Below are 13,147 nucleotides of genomic sequence, written 5' to 3'. Positions count from 1 at the left end.
AACGCTAACGCTAACGCTGGCTCTCCTTTGAATGTGAGATTGATTGATTTATCCCCAGGAGGGAATGAGGAGGGTGAAGAGCGGAACATAAAGAGTGAGATGAACGGTTGTAAATATGAAATAATATAAAAAACAATATGTAAAAAATGTAAAATAGCAGATTTGGTTTGGCAGTAAATAATGTGAAGTGTGGCTTAGATTAAGAGACATAGTGACATGAGGATAATATTCCATTTTAATGTTTATTTGCTGATGGTTGTTTGTGTTGTTATGTGTGGACGTGTGCTAATTCAATGAAATTCATCATAACATGTTGGAATGGTCTGTCCGGCAGAGGGTGTGCTGCTGGGTGCGTGAGGGATTTGGTTTTATTTTGATTGTTTTGTGCACAGATCATGAATTTTGAGCAATAATCTGCTGCAGAAGATGTGAAGCCTTTTGTAAACCAATATGTGTGTACTTGCTCTGGTTAGTGCCACCAGCTCTGCTGCCTGGGCTGAGTAATAAGGAGGGAGAGTTGAAGATTCAACAATCCCATGATCATCAACAAGTGATCCACATATTGTAACGGTGCCGACCCTAGAGTAAGTGTCAGAGAAGAGAGACTCTGAGCTAGAGCCTCGCAGAGGATGGTGGGGCTGCATGTCAACCCCTGACAGAGTCGAGTCCAAGTGTACTTCTTCACTTCGAACTGGAAAGCAAAGCAAAACTGAGAGTCTGGATGAACAGTGACAGAGAAAAAAGCGTTTGCCAGGTCAATGACAGAAAAATATTGCATCATTGAATTTGACCTAGTATAGTATAGGGTTTAGGGTTAGGGAATTTACTGCCAGCAGGTCTTGCACAAAACACCACTCGGTGGGCTGCCCTTCTGGTCTAATCTTTTTGACAGGAAAAATAGGGGTTTGAACGAGTCATTACTCGGGAGGATGACTCCGGCCGACAGCAAGGATTTGAAAACAGGTGTGATCCCCTCTATAGCCTCCTTTCTAAGCTGATATTGACGTCTGATTTTGGTACAATTTGGACTGGTGGACAGTGTTTAATGAGGCCTATGTCATGTTTACTGGTAAACCACAAAGTAGGAGGAACTTGGAATAAGAGCGGGGAAATTTATCCACCATTGATAAGCATACAAAGCAACATTTACATCAAATTGTACAGCTTGTATCGAGGGCGCAGCGTGTGAAATCTCTAGTCCGTCAGGTGTCGGGGTCAATGCTACATTAAATACACACATCAAATCTCTCCCTAGCAGGTTGGCAGGACACATAGAGGAAACAAAAACAAATGTTTTGTAGACAGCTGATTATCGCCATGAGTCCATGAACAGATGACAGGAACTGAGAATCTTTCTTTTACAGCATGTTCAGATGTACTGGTTGAATAAGTGTAACGTCCACTGTGTTTAAGAGCCAGTTCTTCAGCTCGTGTTACAGAATGTGTGGTACCTGAGTCCACCAAAAAGGTGATGTTTTCCCCTTCGTCCCTTTTCCCCTTACACGCAATAGTTGGCATTTTCTTATAAGCATCATTATTTAAGGTTACATAAGTTCCCTCAGGGGTGAGGAGACTCTGTTCTAACTGAGAGAACCGAAGCAAACTGTGTATCAGCTGTGTGTGTGTGTAACTTGCTTGTTTATATATATATATATTATTTGTTTCTGCTTCATTTACTAAGTTATTTTAATATGTATTTTTTTAATTGCTCTTTGCATGTGTGGATGTCTTGAGGTATGTAAACTTACTGTGGGTCCAGTACATGTGGGTGGGGACACTGGAAGGTTGATATACATGGATGGAAACTAGACTTGACAGTAGTTGACCTACTTTAATCCTCCTGTGGTTGACATGAGTTTGTCTGTTGATAGTCAAAACTACTTGAATATTTTCTCTTTGAGTTTTGATCGATTGAGCCTCCTTTAGTATAGTGTTAGTATTAGTAGTATTGAGAGAAAGCCTGTCGGTCAAGGTCCAACAGCACCATCTACTGGTAAACTGTCTGAACGAGGCACCCTGTCCTCATTGAGTAACCAGCTGATGGACAGACTGTGAAAAGCTGCATAGACTTGTGTTTCCCAGTTCTGTGTGTGTTCTTGAGGAAATGTAAGTTCTTTCTACTTCCTAATTAATAATATAATGTGATCACTGTTCTGGTTTGTGTTGTGACAAGAAATGTGAGTTTGAGTTAGCTTGTAGCCTGTGTCAGGATTGATTAGCTCTGTCGGATGCCTGCGAGGGCTTCGTTATGGATATTTCAGTTGTATTCTATAGTAGTTTATTCAGGAATGTTTCCTTGATTTGATTGTTGAATAATATACCAAGTATTTCTTTGGAATACAGTTTATTGCCTTTCTTTATTTTCAGACTGCACACATATTTTGTCTCTCTCGCCAAGTGCCTTGATTTTCTAACCTCTAACCTATGTTTATGATCAGCCAGCAATCATATAGTATTCTCCTCTAAAGCGTAAGTTTAAGTGTAGTTGTCCCGTCACTTCTTACCTGGGTGCTGTTGGCTAGGCTAGTTAGCTGGTGTCTGTTTACTACCAGAGGGGAGAGGTGTTGGTTGACGTGTAGTTGCATGTCCCTGCTGTTTCTCAGTTGGACTAGTCTCCTAAATGAGATCTTAGCACAAGGGATTGTAACATCTTATCACTTGTATTAATGAATAGATTGACTTTGAGATTTTTTGTGTCTTCTCAGTACAGAGCTTTTACACTTATTATTTATATTGTCTAGATACAATTGTTTCTTTTCTGTCTTTTAAATATTTTTTACACCTAGTTGTAGTTTCCAGTTAAGTTTAATTTAATTCAAACAGCACAAATATCCTCACTTGTATCAGGACATATATCTGGAGTTACACCAGACTTCATGACTGTATATATTATCCTGATGATTTTCACTACTGATAATGTTCCTGGTATATCTCACATGGGTTCATTTAGTCACTTGTTCACAATGTGAACAGTTTAACATTCAACCCAAGAGCTGCACAACTGTCATTATATGAACATGTTTAAAAAAAAAAATCTTCACGTCATCCTGTCTGTACTCACAATATTAATTAGAAATGTGAAATGTGACTCATTCTAATACAACAGTCCTGCAAACATATTCCCTTGTATTGTGTGTTCACTGCACAGTGTTGTTTCCTGTTGATTGTTGTTGGAGTGAAATTACCAGTATTCACTACTTTCTGTTGGACATAGGACAGAGGAACTACACGACTAGAGATTTAGTGAGAATATTAGTGACATGAATATTAATAAAACACTTGTAATGTATGTGAGACAGACATTGCAGGGCCTAACCCTACCCCTAACACCAGTACCAGATTTAGTGGGCAAAGGTCGTGGTTCCAAATCCATACCACCTTCCTGGACAAAGTTACCCAAATTATACAACGAGCAATTACCTTATTTAGCACTAAATCTAACCCTCGAACCCTAACCTAACCCTAAGTTCTTCAAGATGTCACAACCATGATAGGCTCATTTAGATTCAATTCAGTTCAATTCAGTTTTATTTATATAGCGCCAATAACAACACAAATTGTCTCTAGACGCTTCACAAAAACCAGCCTGAAACCTCCAGAGCAGCCTGAGGGAAAAACTCCCTTTAACAGGAAGAAACCTGGAGCAGAACCAGCTCATATTGAGGAACCATCTGCTGAAGACCAGCCGGGTAGAACCAGAGAAGATAGAGAGAGAAGAAGAACAGGAGAAACTAGATAAACTAACTGCTGGGAGTGACACATAGTGGTTAGTAATAGAAAATAAAGTATAAGAGAAAGAAAATAAAATGATAAGATATTAGAGGACAGGAGACAGAGAAGAAAGAGGAAAGGACATGTCCTCAGTGCATCGTCCCCCTGCAGCCTAGGCCTATAGCAGCATAACTAAGGGATGGTTAAGTCCAGCCCTAACTATAAGCTTTGTCTAAAAGGAAAGTCTTAGTCCTGACCTTAAACGTAGAGACTGTGTCTGCCTCCAGAACCCAAACTGGGAGCTGGTTCCACAGGAGAGGAGCCTGATAGGCTTTTTAAAGAGTATTTGGAGCCAGACAGTAACGAGTTACAATAATCCAGCCTGGAAGACACAAATGCATGAACTACTTTTTCCGCATCACTCATGAGAAAAGATGCTCCTAATATTGATCATATTACAAAGGTGAAAGAAAACAGTCCTGGTCACCTGCTTTATGTGAGAATTAAAGGACATATCCTGGTCAAATATAACACCAAGGTTTTTCACAGTAGTACTGGAGGCCAAGGTAACGCCATCCAACAAAAGCAGGTGATTAGATAATGAATCTCTGACATGTTTAGAGCCAAATACGATAACTTCAGTTTTGTCTGAGTTTAAAAGTAGAAAATTACAGGTCATCCAAGCCTTTATGTCTTTAAGGCGCTTGGAGTTTAACCAGCTGATTAGTTTCATCTGGTTTAATGGATAAATATAGCTGGGTATCATCTGCGTAGCAATGGAAGATTATGCCATGCTTTCTAATAATATTGCCTAAGGGAAGCATGTATAATGTGAATAATATTGGTCCTAGCACAGAACCCTGAGGAACTCCATAGCATAGATGTCACCTCAACTCAGAGACTTGAGGAAATGATTGACTGCATCTCAGACATAATTTCTGTGGAGGTTGGTGAGGCTGATCACAGCCTGTGAGGAAGCCTGCAGACACAACTCAGGGCTGCAAAAACTCACCGAACAGATAATCAATCAATGACAATGAATCACAGATAATTCAGCACAAACAGTAACATTTCTAAACCTTTATGAAACTTCTTTATGAAACTTATCAGAATTACATCAGCCAGCTGATCACTGTGTAACTGATAATAATGCAGAAGTTTATAATGAATGAGAATTTTAAGTGAAAATGAAATGGTGAGTTTCATAACCAGTTAAAAATACTGAAAGTCAAAACTTTTGAGAGCAGACATATTTTCATGTGAAGTCCACTGATTGTGATCAGGTTAATTGTCTGTAAAAAAGGTTCAGTGGAGTCTGGTCAGCCCACACAGCACCATCTCTTCAGTGATGTAGTCCAGCTCCATCTAGTGGTCTTTTTAGAGCTCCTCACCAAGAGAGTTCATCACAGATTCTTCAGGATTTTTTCATGGCATCTCAGTTCCATCAGAGCTCAATGTTTCTTGGTTGACTCTGTCAGAATCAACAGATTCAGTAACAGAGAAACAACAGAATCTCTACAATGTCCTACATCAAAAGGTCCAGTCGCACACACTTCGCCTGGTATTTGTTTCAAGGGTTGCATAGCCAATTCAGAGTCAGTGTTTTCTCTGCCATGTGTTCTGCTTTTTTCAACTTTTTCCAACTCGCACTGAAATGTGCCATTATACTTTAGCTTGTAGCATTTACAAGAGGGACTGTATTCCATTGGCGTGGTCCCTTTCACTGCCTGCCAATCATTTGCATCAATAGCTTGTGTTATCATAGATCCTAAGTTCTTAGCTTCCCCTGTATTGGCCACATGGGGGATATTGTTGATACATTATATATATGGGTACTGGCCCTTCATCTGCTGGCAGGGGTATTTGAATTTGGCCACTAAGCGGAGCTGTAGACACAGCAGGCATTTGGGCTTTAATCTTTTTGGTTTCTTTCATTTTATCAGTGACCTTGTCTTTCAGCTCCTTTAACTGTCCTCGCACCAGCTGCATAGTAAGTTTTTCAACCTCCCTGTCATGTCTCTTTTTACTCTCATCTTCCCGATCTAAGTGGTGAACCAAAGTGGCAATCCACATTTCCAGGGGCATGCTATCTCCGGCTACCAATTTCTCCATTTCTTCTCTAACCGCACCTGTTTGTCCTTATATCACGGCTTGCTTAAACAGTCTCTGTAGTGAGTCAGTTAATGGGCTAGACCCCATGTGACCCTCCCATAGTTTTAACAAACGGTGTATGTACTCCTTCCCTGTTTCCCCGAGCTTCTGTAGGTATCCATCATTTGATTAGAGTCAGTTTTTACTGGGTATTGAGTTCTCAAAGCCACCCTGAGCCTAGGGGCCAGGCATTCAAGAGGTTCCGCTGCAGCGACCTGTATGGTCCCGGCGGCTGTTTCCAACCGGGCTAGTTCATGGGGTTCTAACTGTGCGGCAAAACACGCTCTTACGTCTCCCATGGCCAGCACCTGCCCACTAAAAGTGTTTAGAAATTCTCTGATCCAGTTATTTCCTCCCTCTTTGAGGTCTGGCAGTGTGGTTTTTAGCAGTGCTTGGTCTGCATAGGATAGGGGGTTGTACTGTCTCGCCAGCATTGTTTACACCCGCGACCAGCTAATGGCCCTGAGGCTTACCATGATGTTAGCCGGAGAGAGACCCACCATTCCGGAGGAGCTAAAGAGGAGACGGCGAGGCTGCAGTGCGGGGGTGAAACGAAGGATGGAGAAGAGAAAGTTTAAGCCCTTCATCCCTGCAGTTATCACTGGAAACGTGAGGTCGCTGGCGAGTGGACGAACTGGAAGCGTTCGTCAGGACACAGAGGGAGTACAGACAGTCCAGTATCATGTGCTTCACGAGGGGCTGCATGAGAAGATACCGGACTACAACGTCGCCATCCCCGGCTTCCAGATAGTTCGAGCCGACAGAGACACCACCGCGACCACCAAGAAGAAAGGTCAGAAGAAAGGTTACTAGTGTCATCCATCTGTCATCCATCTGGAAACGCCGAAGCAGCATGTGACGTCATCCACACTGTGACTGCGGGACTACAAACTCAACAGCCTGGGGCCTTCATAATCATCACAGGTGACTTTAACCATGTGTCTCTCTCATCCACACTCCCAACCTTCTTCCAGTTTGTCAATTGTGCCACCTGTGACAATAAGACTTTGGACCTGCTGTACGCAAATGTAAAGGATGCACACAGCTCCACTGCCCTGCCACCACTGGGCAGGTCAGACCACAACCTTGTCCTGCTCTCACCATCATATAAGCTTGTGGTTAAGTGGCACCCAGTGAGGACAGTGAGGAAATGGTCTCCTGAGGCCATGGATACACTGCGTGGAGGACTGGAGGCCACAGACTGGGATGTTCTTTATGAGCCACATGGTGAGGACATTGATGGCATGACTGACTGTGTCTCTGAGTACATTGGGTTCTGCATTGACAACACCATCCCCACTAAAGAGGTCCGCTGTTACCCAAACAACAAACCATGGGTAACCAGCGACCTGAAGGCCCTCCTCAACAATAAGAAGAGGGCCTTTAGATCACAGGACCGAGCAGAACTCAAAAGACTACAAAGGGAGCTCAAACACAGCATCAGGGAGAGCAAGGACAACTATAGAAGGAAACTGGAGCACAAACTGGAAGAAAACAACACCAGGGACGTCTGGAGAGGGATGAGAGAGATCACCGGCTTCCAGAGGAGAGGTGGGGGAGCAGCGGAGGGGGATGAACAACGTGCTAATGAGCTGAACTTGTTCTTCAATAGGTTCAACTCCAACCTCCACACCTATGATGATCTTTCTACTGCTCCCCACCGCCCCGCTGGCTTTCACCACAGACTTTTTCACACCTCCTGCCCCCAGGACATCCTCACATCCCCAACAGCCCACCACCACTTCCTGCAGTAGACATCTCTCCGCATCACCCCCATCACCTCCACCCTCCAACCCAGTTACTGACATCCCCCACCCCCCAGTCTGGACTTCACATCACAGCCAGCCAGGTGAGGAGAGAACTGGAGAAGCTCAAACAGAGGAAAGCTGCTGGACCGGACCATATCAGCCCTCATGTGCTGAAGGCATGTTCCAGTCAGCTCTGTGAAGTTCTCCAGCACCTCTTCAACCTGAGCCTACACCTTCAGAGAGAAACATCCTGCCTGGTCCCAGTGCCCAAAAAAGGACGAGCTGCTGCACTGGAGGACGACAGGCCGGTAGCACTGACCTCTCACATCATGAAGGTCATGGAGAGACTGGTCCTGGCTCACCTCAGACCGCTGGTGTGCCCATCACATGACCCTCTGCAGTTTGATATCAGCCCCACGTTGGGGTTGATGATGCAATCATCTACCTGATGCAGAAGGCCTACTCCTCCCTGGACAGACCTAACACTTCAGTCCGGATCATGTTCTTCGACTTCTCCAGCACCTTCAACATCATCCAGCCCAGACTGCTGAAGGCCAAACTGGAGAACATGCAGGTTGGTGCCCCCCTCATCACTTGGGTCGATGACTATCTGACGGGCAGGAGCAGTTTGTGAGATTACAGAACTGTGTGTCTGATTAGTAACATCGGGGCCCCCCAGGGAATTGCACTATCCCCCCTTCCTCTTCACCACATACACTGCTGACTTTCAGTACTGCACTGAGTCGTGTCATCTGCAGAAATTCTCTGATGACACGGCCATTGTGGGGTGTGTTGGGGGAGGGGGGGGGGTGACTACAGGGACCTGGTCGACCGCTTTGTGAAGCGGTGTGGGGAGAACCACCTGCAGCTGAACGTGACGAAGACAAAGGAGATGGTGGTGGACTTCAGGAGGAACAAGCCCCTGCCCTCTCCTGTCTGCATTGGTGGGACGGATGTGGAGATAGTTCCTGCGTATAAGTACTTGGGGGTCTCACTGGACAATAAACTGGATTGATCCACCAACCCAGAGGCCGTCTACAAGAAGGGCCTGAGCCGGCTTTACTTCCTGAGGAGGCTCAGGTCTTTCAATGTCTGCAACAAGATGCTGCAGATGTTCTATCAGTCTGCTGTAGCGAGCACCATCTTCTTTCCTGTGGTGTCCTGGGCTGCAGGCATCAAGGCAAAGGCGCCAGCCGATTGAACAAACTCATCAGAAAGGCAGAGTCTGTTGTTGGCTCTAAGCTTGTCTCCCTGGAGGAGGTGGTGGAGGACAGGATGCTGCAAAGCTGCTGGCAGTCATGGACAATCCCTCTCACCCCCTCTACAAAACACTGGACAAGCTGAAGAGCAGCTTCAGCCACAGACTCATTCAACCTGCTGCTCTAAGGAACGATACAGGACATCGTTCCTTCCAACCGCAATAAGACTCTACAACTCATCCACCTCTGTCAGATCCACCATCACAGAACTAAATCTGCACTGAATCTAACTGTCCCCCTTTACTACATGTCACTTTTGCACTTCAAGTATAAAGTGTGGTGGTCCTTGTTTGTCCGTCCTTATCTCCCTGTTGTTTTCTGATCTGGACTGCTTGCACGGGAGTGCTATTGTGGCTAGAAAAACAATTGCTGAAATGCAGGTGTGTAAGTTTTATATGATCCTCAATCTTAGCCTTTTCTTTTTTCTTCTTTCCCTTTGATGACCTTCCCGCTTGTTCAAGCTCTATCATCAGTTGAGCCAATTTATTTTGGAGATTTCCCATATAGAACTTCCATTGTGCATCTGTTGGTGGGGGGGGGGCCCCCAAGCCACTGAACAGACCATCTGTTCTTACGTCTCTGCAACATTTTTCAAATCTTTAAGCTCTCTTTTTGCTCTCTTCTCTGGGAAGGATCATTTTATTCTGTCCCTCCTTCCCTTTATATGGGCTCATAAAGTCCCTGGTTCAGCTGTGTCTGAATCACACATACTGTGTTCTCATTCACACTCTGGCCAGCTGAGAAGTATGGCACGCTATGTCCTGAGTTCTCAGCCCAAGTGACCGTTCACGTAAGGACCCGGTCACGACACCAGAACTTATTTAGACCCTGAACAGTCTACTTCACAGACAGTGGACTTATGTTATCCCCGTTAGGTTTCCATCCACCCGCTGCTTCGGCGTGCTCTGCAGATCTCACTCTCAACAGTAAAACACAAGAAACCTTATTAACCTTATTATTACCTACATAAACTTCCTAGGCTCTTTTATCTTTCTCTATTTCTGCTATTTTATAATGATTTCTTATTTTTATTGTATTACCTCAGAGGCTGTCTTTTACACTCAGACAATCAGGCAATATCGGGCCTGAATGGTCTGAATGAGAGACCTCTAAACTCTGTACTTCTCCTACTCCTACTCCCTTACCTCATTTCCCTTAGGGGGAATGAGGTAATCTATCTATCTATCTACTCAGACATTCTGAGTGGTAGCTTTTATTCTCTGAATACCCAGAGGATCCACATGCCTAAGTAGAGAGGTTTTAAAGAGAGGCCTTTAAAACCCTAACTCCTAGTCTCATCCACTCAAGACACTCAGAGTGGTCACCTTTTACTTAGTTGCGGCCGCTGACTGTAAGAGATGCTCCTCCAGTGTAACTACATTCCTTTCCTGGTAGGAGGATATTTTCCTCTCCTTCAGCCCAGGATCTTTATACCGGTTGAAAAGGGTAGTTCACCCACACACAAATCACGCGACAATTTCTCACATTGTGGATATTTATTTGGTTCACAGAGAATAGATATTGATTTCAGCGCTGAGGCTTTGGTCAGTTCACCTTAGGGGTAAAAAGAACCAAAAGCCCCACTTCAGGGACGTACAGTGACCTTATTCTACCTAGAATTCTACCAACGACCAATATGGTGAGATAACAGAAGTAACACTCTTCCTGATTCTTCCCAAGGTTATACACAGGCTGAAGGCCTTATTAACCCCTTTAAATCCAACCGTAATGTCTCATTTCTTCCAGAGCAGGACCCTCACATATAATATACTACACATCTCATGAACATTTTTTAATAAGCCATGTAACTTGCTATGATCCTAGGTGTTCAACAGGTGTGATACTGGTGTGTGGCCACAGTGTGCACATCTGATGTTGCTCACAATGGTCCTCAGTGTGCTCAGAGAGCTTGTGTGTATGCCCAGACTCATGAAAAATTAGAGGGAACATTGGTCCTGCCCAACATTTACCTAATCGCCAATGGTCAGAATCATGCAAGTGGGTTTCCTGGAGAAAGGCTACCTCAGCCCTAAGCTTTTGATTGTGATTTAACCCCTTAACATTCCAGCTAATGAAGTTAAGATCGCCCTTTATATAGAACGCTGGCTTGCAGAAAGAATAAAGTGAGTAGCTCCATAGGAAGAAGAAGAAAAAAGAGAAAAAGAGGGAAAAACGCACACACACAACCAGCCCAAACAAACCCTCACCCTGCTCTAGGGTGAGCAAACTTAAAAAGACCTCAGGTCTCATTCTATACATCCCTAGAATGTACTTCCTATTTTACTAGCTCCAACATAGGTTTTTAATAGTTAACCCTATGACAAAAGCTTACAATTTGAACGACTAACACTAAATACACCGTTAGGCTTAAGCAACTATGAGCAATATCAGAGAATCACAGCTTATCATGCATCTTCCCCCTGCACGCTGCACAACTGTAGTAATGTCTCCAAGCCAGAACTACTACATGGGAAAAATAAAATATATATTTTTTAAAACAGTATTGAAAAGACATGGATGAAATGAGCACATGACATAAAGCTGTTCATGAATTTGCTTTAGCTTATAATACTCACAAATAAAACGAAATATAGATTTAATGATCAACAAAATTGTCATATAGCTGTTCATGAATTCGTCTTAGCTCATGATAAAAATTTTTTTTTTTAAAAATTGGGGAGGTAAACCTAAAGACAAGCCCAGCTGCATAACTCAGAAAAGAAAACATAAATCAAATCAATTGGACTCGAGATCAGTTATGCGCCGTCCTTGCCCCACGACCACAACTTGAACCTTGTCCAGTTTGGCTTCCAGACTCGCAAACGATGACTTGAAGTCAGCGGCTAATGAAGTCCTGTGTCTCCCGAGCAGATCCGAGATGTTTTTTCGCGGCCATGCTAGCAGGGCTGCTAGCAAAAACTGCGGAGTCCTCTGCTGCAGAGTCTTTCTTAGTTTGTTTCCCAGATCTTGACATAATTACTATGTCAAGATCTGATTGGACTCAGTCGCTCGAAGTTATGACGAGAAAAGTAGGGTTCAAAATGACAAAGTTAGCAGCCGGAGCCAGAGAGCTGCACACCTACTCCATGCTTAGCCCGAAGTTCCTCCCATTGCATGTAGCTACTTGTTTAATGAAAAACTTGAATGTCCTTCTGAGAGTAAATGAGAGTAGAGAGTAGATACTCTCCATTTTCTTTTTAGTAGGCTATCATCATGAAACGGAGCCAGAAGGACATTATGTCTTTTTTTTCTTTTTTCTTTCAATGTTTCCTCCTTACTGTACATAAAGAGAGTGAGATGGTGAGTGTGATTGAACAATCTGGATCAGTCCAGGATTTATCTGAGTAAATAGAAAGCCTGAACTATCCAGGGTTAGTCTGTGGTTGAATCAGAGATCCATCCTACACATCAGAGGTTCCTGGAGCTCTGAACAGGAGGCTTTAAGTTCAGATCCAGCTTCATTGCTGGACACTGAAAGTAGCTGGAGGTGCTACACATGCATCATTCTCCATCAGGTCAGTCTCCAAAAAAGGAGAAAACAGTGATTAAAGAATGAATAAAGGTTTGATAACGAGGAGTGAACTCGCTTACCCTAACCAAACTCTAAGAAATCTGATGTAACACAAATGAAAGTTAAACACTTCATTGATTCTATTCATAATCAGACAACCTGTTATAACTGTCACACTCTGCAACCTGCAAAACTGGTTGATGAATAACAAGCAGAGCCGCGTTCAGGTCCTGTTACAGTGACCACTACTGTGAATCCTAAGGGTTAGTTCCAGTTTATTGGTGCTGGCTAATTATTGTTTTATATAGTGTTTATATCTAACCTGTTATCTCCAATAAAACTGCTATCAGTATCACAAGTGGTTGTACTCTGACCTACTCTAAAATGAGCATGTGAAACTATAAAAGAAATGTTATATAAAAGCAGTGAGTTTTAATTAATATTTATTTAACTTTTATTTCACCAGACAGATCCCGTTGAGATTATAATCTTGTTTTTCAAGTGTGACCTGCCCCTCGCATCCCCCCTGGACTCCTCTGAAATCCATCGAGTGCAAGACCACTGGTCAGACCACAGTGGGTCTGTTGAACAATGCTAGGGCCCCCCACGGACACATGAAACCCACCACCATCCCACTGGAAATGTTCCTTTTTGTTTTTTGTACATATTGTATGTATTGTATGTGTATATGTTTTGATTTTTTTTTTAATCTTATTTTATATTTTTAGCATCAAACACCAAGACAAATTCCTTGTATTTACAAACAT

At 43.4% G+C, this 13,147-nt stretch overlaps 1 protein-coding gene across 1 annotated transcript in view; it reads right to left on the bottom strand.

The window, feature by feature from the left end:
• LOC124996986 (transcription factor 7-like 1-B) overlaps positions 1-1,518 on the bottom strand; it is an 11,785-nt gene extending 10,267 nt beyond the window's left edge. The window contains exon 1 of the mRNA XM_047570442.1: positions 1,452-1,518. Within this exon, the coding sequence (XP_047426398.1) occupies positions 1,452-1,518 (67 nt within the window). The remainder of the gene's footprint in view (positions 1-1,451) is intronic.
• Between the last annotated feature and the right edge of the window lie 11,629 nt (positions 1,519-13,147).

The sequence above is a fragment of the Mugil cephalus genome, chromosome 19 (genome assembly GCF_022458985.1).
Source record: "Mugil cephalus isolate CIBA_MC_2020 chromosome 19, CIBA_Mcephalus_1.1, whole genome shotgun sequence".
NCBI lineage: Eukaryota > Metazoa > Chordata > Actinopteri > Mugiliformes > Mugilidae > Mugil > Mugil cephalus.
The sequence above is the reverse complement of the archived record's forward strand: the minus strand, read 5'-3'. Positions and strand labels throughout refer to the sequence as shown.